Genomic DNA, 15,166 nt, shown 5'->3' on the forward strand with positions numbered 1-15,166 from the left:
TCTCTGATCACTGATCCATCCTATCTGTCTCCATGGTGATGGAGAAACTGATACCCAACCCTTCCCTCTGTAGGGATCTCTTTACATGGTGCATTGTTGCAGTTGTAATTTCACTTGTGCCAAGTAAGAGAAGCTCATTAGAAACCACATCAGCATCACTCACTGAGTTGTGTAGTTTCCTGGTATATGTGAGTTAAGTTGACGGTCTTCATTCAGGAGGTTTTGGAGAATCAGACTTCAAATTTGTTGCACTTGCTCATTATAAAATCAAATGTCCAAAAGTTAAAACAAGGGTTGTGAAAAAAACTGAAATCAGGAAGTGCTTAAATGGTCAGAAACATCACATTGATCACACACAGTTATATAAAAGTATTTGAACTCATCCGTACTGATATACAGTTTCAGAGGGGAACAGATTAACAAGCAGGATGCCTCAAAAATGTAACTTTAAAGCAGCAGCGGGGAACTTTGAAGGTGGGTGGCCCCAGCTGGCAGCCAGCCTGAGGCAGCTATTTGAATGCTGGAGACTTCAATACCCAGAAGTCATGCACCATGAGATTAGTTAGACCAAGTTTCTTTTTACTGCAGGTGTCTATACTGTACCTTACCTTACTTACCGCACTTACATTTAATTGCATCACTTCCTGTACTCTAGTTAGTGACAACTGTGGCTCCCAAACAAAAGTGCTAATTAGTACGAATATCTAACCGAGGCAGGCTAATGCAATTTAAAACTCTATTTTTGGAGTGTTTTGATTAAAATGCCATCGGTTTTATAAGAAATGTGCATCCACCTGCCACATCTCTACATTTTCTAATGGACACACACCCAGAGCTGCACTGATCATAAACCACTTGGGCTCACCTTCCTTCCATGCTGGTTTTATTGAGCAGAAGGGGAGATTTTGTTGTAATTCCTGTTGATTCACAACATGACCATGATCAACTTCATCTGTGCTCTTTATTTGAGTAAACATAAATTGTCATACATGTATAGTAATATTGGAATGACCTCAAAGTGACTACAAGAGGAAAATGTCAACAGAAACATTTCACACAGCCGCTCTGAGTCTGTTGACTCTCTGCTGCCCCTCTCTGGCCATACATACCAACTACATGTGACTCTGCCATTGTGCCCACAGTGGTTCATACCAGGCCACTCACTCCATGTAACACACATCTACAAATATTTGTTCTGTTTTATTCAGCTCGTAGTTTCTTGAACTGTGATGATTTGCTGATGCAGTAATGAGCTAAATTATGTTATTAGAGAAACTACTGAGCTGAATGTATGATTCTTTAGCTAAAGTTTATTTTATTTTATTTTTTATTTTTTGGTTGTTCCCCCCATTGTGACAACAATCAGAAGAATATCACACCAAGAGAAGGTGTTATGAGTCAAACAGCTGATTAGAGTGTGACACCATTAGGTTACCAATGGTGAACTTTTTCACTATATACTGAGTTTGAGATACTGAATTTGGGGTTTTAATTAAATATAAGCTATAATCATTACAATTAAAGGAAATAAAGACATTAAAAATAGAAATATATGTATGGAATTACTTTAGGCTATGAGTTTCGCTGTTTGAGTTGAACTACTGAAATAAATGATCTTTTCCATTATGTTCTACTTTATTGAGATGCACCTGCAAACACAACGGTGGATAGTAAACAATTATATCCACCCTCAAACCATTGATGTACAGACTCTGGTTGGTACAGAGCACTGTGTTATGCATCTTCATGTGACGGCACAAGTAGAGACATGTTATTAGGCTATCATGTGTTTCCTTCATTTTTAGTCAGTGGCCGAAATAGCATCATTTTCTAAACATGTGAGGATGGGAAATTTTTATGAACTAATTTCTTAAAAGCCATAAACATACTGTATCATGTTTAGTGCTGTTATTAATCCAGATTTATAAGAGTTTTGCAGTTGAAGCAGATCCAGTTGGCTGATCACTTTTCTTTCTATCCATCTCCTCTACCCAGGTGTATTAGCCAAGCTGGTGATACCCCAGCCCAGTATTGATGTGATCAAGGGTGAGCGGGTGGAGCTGAGAGCCTCCTACAGACCAACACCTTTCTCTGACCTGGACGCCAACACCGTGCTGTGGAACCTTGCCACTCCTGTCTTGCAGCCGGTAAGGAAGTGTGTGTATGTGTGTGTGTGTGTGTGGGTTATAGCTACATAGTATCTACACCCTGACAGTAAAATCTTTTTACTCTGCCATCTGTGGCTATACGTGAGATTAACGTTAAGAAGGATGTCTGCTTGTTCTTATACTGTTAATCTTTTTCCTTTTGTAAACACTGAGAAATGAATCCAAGACAAAAAAGGCTGAAAGCTTCACCCGAGCACAGTATATTACTCAACTGCTCCGCTGTAGCAACTGTGTGTTTGTTTGTGTCAGGACATTAAGGGCTGAGATAGATGTTGTTGTCCAGATCAGAGCATTTGTGAAGTAACTCTTGCGGTAAAACATGAAATGAAGCAGAGGAGTTTTTGCGTAACGAGCCCAGCTGAGCAGCCTCCTCCTCAACACCAACACCCTGTATAGTGTTTTTTTTTTACACGTGGCCTGGGGGACCTGGCTGTGGCCCAGTTTACGTCCGTGCCTGGGTCAGATTACTGGGCTGTACAGATGGACGGCCCGACAGAGGAACGCAATCAAAAAGTAAAAGCAGGGGAACAGAGACGCCAGAGAGACGATTGGAACTGAGGTGAGGACAGTCGTCCGCTGTCCCGCTCTGCTCCGCCTTCATTTGGAGCCAAAGAGATGAAACAAAAGAACAAACTCTCCCACAGTGTGGTTCAGCACAGTGCAGCAGCCAACATGAGGTAAAGGCCTCTTATCAGCTACTGAGTTTTAGTGTATTTAACAGGAACAACGCAAGTAAGAAAAACGTATGAGATAATAACGGAATGTTACGAGACAGAGTTATTTTCGAGGCAAATGCTGAGACTGACCCCGATGGAATTTGCCTCTAAAACAACTCTGTGTCTTAACGTTCTGTTATTATCTCATAGCGTGGTGAATGTCCAGGTCACAACTTGTCCACCAGAGCGTTTTGGAGTTGTTGGATTGTGTATTTGATGAGTTTGATGAGGGAAACCAAGAAATCCCATTAGCCTCCATAGCATAGCTCTGAGCAGCTCACAGCGCTGCTCCAACATTTAAAAAAAAATAGCTTGCACCGACAATTAAAGGTAACGAACCTACTCCTAAAACTATAGGGATTATAGCAGTTGCCAAAGCGTTGAACTGTCCCTTTAAAACTGGAGCAGCTGATGTGGAGCAGCTGCAGTCGAGCAGGGTGCTTTTGAGGTATGCCAGTGAGCAATGCAATTTAACACAGATCCAATATAAAGCATGCAAATGTGTTGCACAGACTTCATAACTTCTGCTGATTAAAGCAAATGAAATAAAGATCTGGATGAAGAGGAATTGATTCTGGGGTCAGGAGGTGAAAAGAGAGGAAGGAGAGGAGGAGGAGGAGGAGGAGGAGGAGGATCACAGCAATCTGCCTGAAATTACAGATGACAGCAGGAGAGAGGAACATGACATGATCAGTTGATTGAGATTGAGGAGGAATATAATTGGCTGCCTGATGACGTCCTGCTAATCTTTGTAATCAGTTCAGCTGATTACAGGGAGTATCAGAGAAAATAGGTTTTGAATGGGATTGGAAAGTGTAAAAAAAAATAAATAAAAAGTCTAAAAAGAAGAGTTCCTAAACAATAAAGACCAACTTTAACTGCTTTATGAATAAGACAGGAAGCACAGTTATTTACACACTCAAATATATTTTCAATCTTTTTTCATATGGTATCACAATTTGAGCTCCAATGGACAGAGGGCCTGTCCGGTGGCATCACTGAAGAGACACCATCTTCTCAGTGTTTAGAGCTTTATTCATCTTTGGTTTCTCGAGTGAGTTCATTAATGTTCAGCCTCAGAGTCTCTCCAGATGTTCTCACAGGAAACACTGTGACAGAGGAACAAGGAGCTGGTGAACAGCACCTGTAAAACACCACATCACAGATCTACAGCTGGACAACCAGCTCTCACCGTGAAGCCCTGTCGACAAAACTCACACTACACATGTGAGAGTTGGCAGCAACAATAAAAAGAAAGAAAGCAGCTGATAATACCTTACAAATTGGCTAAATATATACGGACGAACCGTCTAACAACACAAGACAAGTATAGCACAACAGGAGACAAGTAGTCTAATAAAACAATTAACAATACAATACAATTACCAAGACATTGTTTTAGCAGCACTTAACCTTTGTTGTAAAGCAATTCATATCTGGGGTTAATTTGATTTCAGCTGGTGATGCTTTCACAGCCCTTTATGGAGGAAGCTGATTGTCTAAATTTAGATCTACAATGTGCTATTGTGCTGTTGTTGCCATTTACCACACTGCTGCGGGCGCTGAATGAATGATACATTCACATGAGGTCTGTTTGATTCCAGTTCTACTGTATGCAGTTGTTAAAATATAATCATAAGAAAAATAATATAATGTTCTAATTAAAGCTGAGGTTGTTTCCTGCGGCAAATGTTTTTTGTAACAGGAGGAGCATCACTCAGTGCTGTGTGTTGTTATAGTTTTTGGGAACAACGGAGTTTGAGATGTTCCTCCTGTCATGTTTAAAACACCTGCAGACTCAGCTCCTGGTTACTATTCAGGGGCCTAACTTTTTTTGTGATAAATTTTTCATTTGATTTCTGATTTCTTTGTTTATTTTAACATAACAATGACAAACATGACAAAAAAAGAAAAATTACAATAATGGCAATGACAGAAAAACAAACATCACAACACAGCCATACAAACACAACCACCACACTGAACCCCCCACAGGTCACCCACAAAAACGTTATCCCTAAATAACACTAAATTACACAACAGAAATGGGGTCTGCAAGCACGGCCCGAGCAAAGGTGAACCAAACTGCAACGTTCTCTGCTTTTGCAATCCACAGACATTTTCGAGTGAGGCACTAACGTTTTGAAGTGTATAGGACAATTCAGAAGTTAAAGGGGATATAATGGAAATATAACTTTTTGAAGGCTCTTTAATTTGGGTGTTTGTCTTGCCTTCCGGGCCCCCAAAATGCGAGAATTGACAAAAGAAAATCTGTAATTTTTGAAATCCATGTGGTTTTATGAGCTGTTCCCTCAGATGTCTTCGAATTTGCATAACCCCACCCCTCCCTGGGACCAGTGGAAGGGGCGGGGCAAGCAGTGGCTCATTTGCATTTAAAGGGACAGGCACTGAAAGCAGCCGTTCTGAACAGGGCTGTGTTGAGAGGATAAAAAGAGCTGTGATGTTTGATCCTTGGGGGATTTTGACCAAAGCATGTCACAGACATGTCTTTAAGACACCTGGGAACTATTTTAATTTGTGGAAAAGAGGCATAATATGTCTCCTTTAAAATCAGAGGTTTGTGCTCACACTGGTTTGAATTTATTTTTCATCCTGTGATCCAGTACCTCATCAGTCTCACTGTGTGACATCACATCCTCCTAAATCCAACCTAAAACTGGTCATAAATCCCAGGTATGTGAGAACACATGATCAGTGCGGTACAACTGTTCTCAACTCCCACAAATGCCGATCACAATTTCCTGGCCAAGAGATGTTGGGATTTAAAAAAGTCCTCTGATTCTTCTGACCTACTGTAGGATAACCGCCAAACACAATCGTACTGATGAAGCTCAGTGGTGCTTGGCCCCTCTGCAGTTCTGGAAGTGTGACTCTGTGTTCTCTTGTCCAGGTCATCGTATACAACAAAGGTGTGACTAATGGGAGCGAACAGTTCACTGGCCGGGTGGGTTTCATCAACCCTATGCCCTCAGGGGACGTGTCCGTGTACATCGACAACACACAGGAGTCTGACTCAGGAAAGTATACCTGCCAGGTCATCACGTCTGAGAGCCGCGTCCTCACAGCTGAGCTGAGACTGGATGTGAAGGGTAAGATACACTGAGGCTAAATGACTTAGTATGTTGTGTAATCTAACAAAATAAACATCTGGTGATCCTCTTGTCTTCCCTCAGTCCCTCCCGCTGTTCCTAAGTGCTCTCTGTCAGGGAAGCCGGTGCTGAAAGGAAATGTGACTCTGAGCTGCAGATCGAGCTCAGGGAAACCCCTCCCCATGTACAAGTGGAAGAAAACCAGCCCCACCTCGGAGGTCTTCTTCTCACCCATGCTCAGTGAGTAAAAATCCTCGCTCGCTCCTCATTTTACCCAAAAGAGCAACTTTAAATCAGTAGTCAGTTGTTTGACTGACTTTCTTGTTGAGAGTTTCTGTAAAGTGTCTCACACAGGGCAGGAGTTCAATATCTGGTTTGAAAACTTTTTTTTTTTTTTTTTTTTTTTAATGTTTCAGCACTTGTTCATTGTGTTTCCAAACTTCATGTGTCTTTTATTTTTATGCAGTACTGACTAATATATATGGTGAGATTCTATTCTGCAGAATCAATCACAAAGCTCAGATTTAACTTGTTCCACATGCACCCTAGAGATTGGTTAAATAAGCTCAGTTAAAATACTGGAGCACTTGATTTTAAAAATACTACTGTTCCATATACACTGTTGTATTTTTCCACATTTACAGCCTAATGTCTCTGAAACAAGCTGCTGAATGACTGAGTGGCTAACAGCAGGTTATGCCTCAAAGCCTACATATATAGCCATAAATGAATGAATGGATTTCTAAACCTTCAAACATAGACCTCAGATCAGATCATGGTCCCTGGTGAAGGCCTGGCCTCATCTTTTTTCTAACTCAGCGTCATTAGGACACTGACAGTGGAGGAGTTGCTGTGACTGCTTTTCCTCCTTTAATGAACACAGTGTGTGGTTTATCACATTTTCAGAATAAAACAAAATTCATTCACTTGAAGCTCTACTTCAAAGTAAGAGTGCTTGCCTAATATGTGTGTCTCTCTTCTCGATCAGGTAAATAGTGAAAATACATAGATAAAGGTCTATGGTGAGATAAAATATCTGGAAGAACTTTAATGTCACAATACTATAAACAGGAATTTGAATGTACAGCGTTTTCACCTTTTGCATATTAGGCTACTTGACTGTGTTGTACACTTATCTCTAAATGGATAAAATATTATCTGTTAATATAGACTCAATTCACTACAATGACGTTTTATTTTTTGTATATAGTTCATAGTGCCACAAACACACACAAACGTTATCCTAATGGACATATAAGGGGGTTAGAAAGAAAGAAAGAAAGAAAGAAAGAAAGAAAGAAAGAAAGAAAGAAAGAAAGAAAGAAAGAAAGAAAGAAAGAAAGAAAGAACATGAATTAATAAGATAGTACTGTAATAAGAAGAATAACAATAATAAGCATTTTTCCATGTATGCATCATCTACAGTATGTCCATAATTGCTCACATACACATTATCACACATGTACACACATCATGAAGCAGTAGAACAATTCATTGAAGATAACCTCTCACGTTTTAATCAAGTGGAATATACTTCATGTTTTCAAACTGTGATATGAGAAGTTGCCAGTGTTCATTCAATTCTTCAATGGATCCACAGAGAGCAAATTTAAAACTTTGCAAGTTTCAGAAATGACATCAGGTCTTTCAGCCATGATGTAGCCTATGTACAGTATGCAAAAGAAATTACATTATTTTGTATTAAATTCATCCTTCTCCTGGAGTGCCGAAAATGGCTCAACATTCATTTCTGATATATATGAAGAAATGTGAAACAATAACGTATTTTGTAGAACATTTTGTGTGTCTGCACACACAAAGTGTGGTACTGTACACAGTGTCATCCTGTGTTTGACTGTGTCGTCTGTGTCCATTGCTGTTGTAGATGAGAAGACTGGCGTTCTGAAGCTGAGCAACCTGAGCAGCAACATGTCAGGGAAGTACGTGTGCACAGCCAGCAACACTGCAGGCTCAGAGGACTGCATCATCGACCTGGACATCGTCTCCTGTACGTTACACACAGCAACAACACAAAACAACCAGTTCAGAAATCAGGATTTTTTTTTTTTATGGGATAAGAGCCTTTTATCAGCTTTATTGATGTGTCATCTCTCTGTGTGTGTCCTCTGATAACAGCCACCAACGTGGGCATGATTGTTGGAGCCACGGTGGGCTCGATAATCGGTTTCATCTTCCTCCTCCTCATCTGCTTCTTCTACGTGCAGAAGAGGCGACGAGACAACGAGGACGACATGGCCAATGAAATCAAGTGAGTTCTTGTGTTCACAGCCCATCTCAATCAGCCTGAACAGAGGTGTGTGTAGATCTGTGATTCAAACATCAAATAACAAAATTTACACCATATGCTGTTTTTGAATTAGAGATACACATGGGACAATTAAAGTTCTTAAACAGTGAAGTGTTTCTCCTGTTAGGGATTTAAGCAATTCTATGATTTGACCATGAACAGGAAGTGGACACTGAGTAGAGATATCCAAACAGCATTAGAGGAAGACAGGCTTCATGACCCACAGGATTGAGATTTCTCTCTTCAGGATCACAGTGACTTGGCTGATTGTTGTGCCTGTGCTGTGAGGAGCAGGAAGTGCCAAGTAGCCAAGCAACAAGCCAATAATGAATTATACACTGTTTCCCATAAAGTTGGAATAACATGTGTGATTTTTCCTTGATAGATAAAGTGTATATCTTCTCAAACCCTTCATTGATCAATCTCTTCCAAACACATCACTGTGAAAATTAAACCACAATTAACCTTTATAATGGGAATAAAAAGAGGAATAAATTAGCTCTATAGTAAAAACACCTAAGTTCAAAGTTCAGTATTCATGAATCAGGGGCGAAGAACCATATTTAGTAACTTCAGCAGACTTCCAAAAAAGACCACCTCATGCCCCCCCATGAGGTCCTAGAACCACACCAACTTTTCACAGCCAATCATCAAAGATCAGGCTATATCACACATAGTCATATCTTGGCATGTGACCAATCAGCAGTGGCCTGGAGCATGTCAAACTTAAGCGTTAGGGTTGGGGTTAGTGTTCTTCTTCAAAAATACTGAAATGAAAATACAGTAAATTATCATTTATTGATGATTAATGATAATTCAGTAAAATACTATAAAAAATACTGTGAATAGGAATACTGTGAAAATACTAAAAGTAGCATACTGTAAATAAAAATACTAATACAAAAAAATATTGTAAATGAATATTATGTAAAAACACTGAAAATGTTTTACTCTAGACGGACGAGGAATCATACATGGTAACTTCATTGACCTTGATTTGCAATATAAAATGAAAGATTTTGAAAAAAGTGACAAAAGTAAAAAAAAAAAAAGTATTGTAGTATCCTCCTATAACACTTGAGAGCTGCAAATTTGAGTGGCCTAGAAAGGGTTAAACTTCAAATAAGTTATTTTATTTTACAGTCTGATATTGAAACCTGAAGTTAGGAACTGTACAAAATGACCAATGGAAACTTGATGCATTTCCATCCAGATTTCTAACACTCACACATGTGTCTTATGTAGCTTTTATGGGATGGGAAGTCTGTAGTGTTTGTGCCGTACAGACAAATCCAGCCCCTCTGTCCTGTCCCCCCTCCAGGGAGGACGCCCAGGCCCCGAAGCGAGTGTCGTGGGCTAAGAGCGGCATGGGCTCCGACATCATCTCCAAGAACGGCACCCTGTCGTCCATCGCCTCCAGCCCGCATCACAAAGAGCCGCCCCACAACCACCACCACAACAACCACCACCACAACAACCACCACCTGCAGCAGTACCCGCAGCGCCCCCCCTCCGACACCGCCTCCATCATCACCGCCACGGGCAGCATGGCGGGCTACCGGCCGTCCCGCCAGCACGGAGCCTCCACCCCCACCCACTACAACTACAACAACAACACCACCCTGCCCCGCGGACACACCCTCTCCTCCGAGGCCAGCAGCACCAACGGGAGCTCCCTGCCCCGACCGGAGCGCTACGCCCAGCTGCCCCAGGCCGCCGCCCTGCCCCAGACCTACGGCCAGCCTCAGATGCAGCTGCAGGCCGCCCCCTCCCCACCGCCGCTGCCCACCTCGGGCGTAACCACCTCCAACATCGCCCGGATGGGAGGCGTGCCCATCATGGTGCCTGCACAGAACCAGGCCGGGTCGCTGGTCTAAACGCCACACAGTGTTGGCGAAAACAGTGCTGTTGACAAACAGTGGGTCCTTTTTTTAAAGGGAACATGATCAAATGTCAAATTCACTTCAGCTTTCATGCCAAGACTCTCAGACACAGACTGTTTACTTGCTTTGAGTATATTTCAGTCTTTTATATTCCGTATGCACTGCATTGCAAACTGTGTATAGACATGATTTTCATACATCTGTCCAGTATCCTCTTTTCTACTTTATCGATGCATTTCTAATGTTTTATTTTATTTTTTCAAATCTATCTTTTAACTATTTCATCCAGAAACCTTATTTTTTGTTCCTCCTGCCATATTAACGACACAACGTCAAACCATCACCGGGGGCTTGATGATGCAGGTCAGCTGTACGTACAAGGACCTGAAGGAAAACTCATCAACACCAGGATAGGTGCAAGCATAAAAGGAAGTTAGTGAAACTGAGTGTAATATATGAAGATCTGTGTACTAACGACTATATTTTCTGCAGCAGACTTATGGAAAGAAAGATAAGAGAACATTACACATATAATGAAAAAGTTTGGCATTGCAAAAACATCCTAATCCTTTTTTTGGCTTCATTTCTGTCGGTGGTTCAGCTTCTAAAAAAACGCTCTTAGACTCAATTCTTCAAACGCAGATTAGCGAAAGCTTCTTATAATATTGAGCACTATTCAGAGCTGCAGTGTGACGACTTTGCTAATACATGAGTCCACAACTCGGGGTTGTAATAATTTAAAAAGTTGCCTGCAGTGGTGAGATTGTAAATACGATATTTATTTTCTGTTAAATGTGTAACAAACAGTGGAGCATATCGTCGGCCAGCAGCTTGTGTGGAACATGTGATGGGTGGTGATATGTTTGCCTGCAACACTGGATCCTACTGAACCAAAGACACACAGGATGTATCACTTCATTATGCCAACATGCTTTCTTCTATGCTGTGGTTTGTAGTGGTAGGTTTTTTTCCACTACCATCATCTACAGGCTTTTTTAGACAAACTATCTCACCCATTTAATTGACATTAAAAAAATGATAAAGCGTTTCTCTGAATGAGAACAATAACATGAAGGTGCCTAGTCAGTGATGTTCTACCATTTCCTCTGATGGGAGGATGGTACGGTGGCCCCGAGAGCTCAACTCACAGCAACTTGCAAAAAGACAACACATGCAGTGAGTCCCTACAAAACAATGTCTCAAAACAAGTCTGTTCTGTTCAGTCTGTTCAGGTGTTGTCTGCATTTGCATGTGTTCCCTTAAGTTGCAGTGCATTGAGCTTCAGGGCCACCATAGGATGAGAAGATACACTAGTCCTCCTTAAAGCTGGGGGAGGCCTTTATTACAGAGCCCCAGTGTGACACTGAAAAGTCCCAGAACATAACATGAATCAATGTTCCTTAACAACACTGAAATCTGAGGATTATTTTTGATAGTTAATCTTATTTTGATCACTCTCATGCTATAGAAAGTCTCAGTAAATATCCTCATGGTCTGAAGAGAATTAAAAGCATATACAGCCGCGGAAAGATTTAGAGACCACTTTCTCTGGTTTTACTTTTTATAGGCTATATGTTTGAGTAAAATGGACATTTTTGTTTTATTCTGTTAATACTGACCGCATTTCTCCCCAAACTGAAATGAAAATATTGTCATTTAGAGCATTTATTGGCAGAAAATGACAACTGATCAAAATAACAAAAATATTTAGTCTTTTCAGTCCTTGGATAATGCAAAGAAAACTTATTCATATTCATTCCTAAAAAACACAGCACCAATATTTAACTTAGGAAGAGTTAATAACTCAATTTTGTTGGGATCATGTCAATATTTAAACCCAGCAGTGTTTTTATAGGCAATCCCTATAACATGTTTTAGGTGATCCCCAAATCAGTGTCTTATTATGAAAAATGAATGTGTTCGTGTTGGTATTTAAAAAAAAAAGTGGAATGGAATGAGTGCCATATGTAGAGATGCTTTTAAAGAAACATTGTGAAAGTGGTCTCTTAATTTTTTCCGCGGCTGTTCATATATCATGATAGTGATCTACATCCCCACCTATTCTGCTGGATTGTCATGACACTGGAGCATATTTTTTGTTTGTTTGTTTTTGTTAATGTGCGCAGCAATGGTGCGCCAATGGTGCAACCATTCAGAAAACGATCCATGTGAAACTCCACATTGTTGGAATAAAAGATTTGAGCTTCCTTTAGAGCAGTGGTTCTCAAAACTCAGAACCTTTGACGTCAAGGATCTTAAACATATGGATGGAATTATCTTGAACATAAATGATTCCCATGTTATCTGGGGAGCACTCGGCCCCACTTTGAGAACCACTGCTTTACAGACCCACATTGTGAATATTGTTTGACACGCGCTTGGTAGGACAGTAACAGACGCAAAATGTAGTTGTATGTTGAAGTTGTGATGGGTTTGTGTTGTTCTGAATGTGTTAGAGCAAAAGGGAAAGTTGAGCTCATACTCTCGACAGGTTGGACTTACTACAGCTACAGTTACCTGGCTAACTGTTAACTTGTTAAAGTGTACATGTTGAATATTAAAAAAAAAAAAAAACTATTCAAAACAAACCTTTATTTTTATATATTAACATATGAGAGCACATGACCAGAAATTATAAATAGTAAATGTCAAAGTTTTTATGAGCTATAATGGATTGTATAACTGTGGACAAACTGGTGGCCAAACATGCTTATTTATACAGTAGGTCTAAACTGTGGACATTAATATCCAGTGTGCACTTGTATCCTCCATATTTATGTTCATGGAAAATGCTTTGTATGATATTTTCAATTAAATACAAATGATCATGTGTGTGTGTTTATTTGAATATAATTCAAAAGGCAAGGCAAGTTTATTTGTATTGCCCATTTTTACAAACAGTTTTTTTTATGGTAAAATAGCTAAAGTGCCATACAAATGCACCATGTTAAAAGTTTCCTGAAGTGAACTATGTTAAAGGTTTTGTACATTGAAAATTGACAGTGAATATGAAATGTACATTGCTGATTTAATGGACATACGGGTAGGCTATACAATCTGGACCTCTTTATGAGGTTCTGACCTGTTACTTGGATGAAAGTTTAGTAACTGGACCTCATTGAATTTTAATTGAATACCCTGTCTTAGACCCTCACGTTGACTGAGGAAAAACTCCCAAGAAAAAACAGGAGAAACCTCAGGGTGGTATAATCAATTTTTACAATGAATGGTTCATTTTAATGCCAAGGATGTTCACATTAATAACTGGGTGCAAAATGAAACTGTCAAAAAATTGTCCTGATGTTCATAGCTTGGTAAAGACCATAAAATCTGTTTTTGCAAGTACAAAAGTCCTGTCATATTTTATGATTCCACCAATCGCAGATTACAGCTTCACCTGTGACAAATTAACACATTCTCAGGTGTGTATAAAAAGAACCACAACACACAAGTGCAACCTGACCTCTGACAACATGCCAAGATTCAACCACAGGCCAAAGTGCTGATCATCGAGAGCTTGAAGACAGTCTACTGCTGAGGTGGCAGACATCTTTAATATCTTTAATATCAAGTGGAGAGGATAATAAAAAAAATACTTGAAGAAACTGAATGTTTGTTGCTCTGAGCAGTGTCCTGTTTCTTTATCTTTATGTTACAGAAGCCACATGATGATTTGTAGTAGAAATCTGTCTGTTGATTAGAGATCAAACTTGACCATAATGAGCAGGTACATGTGGGAGTGAAGTCTCAAGCATGTGAACTGTGTAAACATAAACTATTAGTACAGCTTAGTATACTGTAGCACAACTGCTCGACCTTTGCTGCTGTGATTTTGTTCTCTTCATCAGCCACCAGAGGGCAGCAAAGTTGTTCTTTTTGGCAAGGAAAACAGGAAACAGCACTGTGCCATCAAAGGACAAGATATAGTATATGACTATTTTGCACCTTTAACATGCTTGATACAAGTACCAGTTTCATAAAAAAGTGATTATTCAGGGGCATATGTGTTATGTATTTATTTTTCTAAACTATCAGTTTGTTACCTCTGGTTAAGTAGTGCAGTTTGCCTTCTTGTATGGAGAGTGTGCAGTACACTCAGTGATGGGTGGACACTGATGCTTCACTGGTCATCTGTATACAGATTACAGACATTAGGAGAAATCTCCACATTCATCTGTTCAGTTTTCTAACGTAAATATATTTGTTATCGCCTACTCATCTACCATGAAGTTGCTATGAGGCTTAAAGGATTATTTCTGATCTATAAATACATTATCAGATTATCAGACTCTTCATAATATCGAAGTGAATCATTTTTTTCTCCAGAAAACTAATTCATACATCACTGATGAGTAGGTTTAAAAGGAGCATATGGACACACAGCATTTGGGTAGAATGTTTATTAGAATTTGCGATTAGCAATGTAACATTCATCTACATGGCGCAAAGGAAGTCATAAATATGGTAATATGCAAATATGCACGCCTTTACTGAAATGAGCTCATCTGATCAGGGGACGACAGACCCCAGGAAACTGAGTGATACACCTGCACGTGGCTTAGACAGGGTGGGATGCACTAAAGGCCTATCGCTCTGATGACGGTAAAGGAAATAGAAACTCAGCAACACAATTGATATCAAATATTTAGATACAAATAAAAAGACATTACTAAAAAAAAAGTCAAAAGAGCACTGGATATAAGACAAAAAGTGATAGAAAAAACAAAAACAGCTTAGTAATGCTCTGCACCCGTAATAGTTGTGTGTTTCTGGCTGTTCACATGGAGCTACAGTACTAAGTTGGCAGAGAGAGGTGCATGGCTTTTGTTTTCATCTGGAACAGTACAGGAGGATGATGGGCTGTGGATGCAGTATGGCATTTCTTTTTAATTACTGTGTTGTCCTTAAATGTCCTCAATGGAAAAAAAATCAGCTGTGGTTAAGAAGTCAGTTTATGAATAAGACTCAAAACTTGGCAACA

The 15,166-nt window shown here is 39.8% G+C and overlaps 1 protein-coding gene across 1 annotated transcript in view; it reads left to right on the forward strand.

Annotated features, from left to right (window-relative positions):
* esama (endothelial cell adhesion molecule a) overlaps positions 1–11,956 on the forward strand; it is a 64,723-nt gene extending 52,767 nt beyond the window's left edge. The window contains exons 2-7 of the mRNA XM_083986332.1: positions 1,996–2,147; positions 5,796–5,994; positions 6,079–6,234; positions 7,880–8,002; positions 8,131–8,263; positions 9,624–11,956. Of these exons, the coding sequence (XP_083842458.1) occupies positions 1,996–2,147; positions 5,796–5,994; positions 6,079–6,234; positions 7,880–8,002; positions 8,131–8,263; positions 9,624–10,179 (1,319 nt within the window). The 3' untranslated portion in view covers positions 10,180–11,956. The remainder of the gene's footprint in view (positions 1–1,995; positions 2,148–5,795; positions 5,995–6,078; positions 6,235–7,879; positions 8,003–8,130; positions 8,264–9,623) is intronic.
* Positions 11,957–15,166: the final 3,210 nt, after the last annotated feature.

The sequence above is a fragment of the Trachurus trachurus genome, assembly GCF_905171665.1.
Source record: "Trachurus trachurus genome assembly, chromosome: 14".
Lineage (NCBI taxonomy): Eukaryota > Metazoa > Chordata > Actinopteri > Carangiformes > Carangidae > Trachurus > Trachurus trachurus.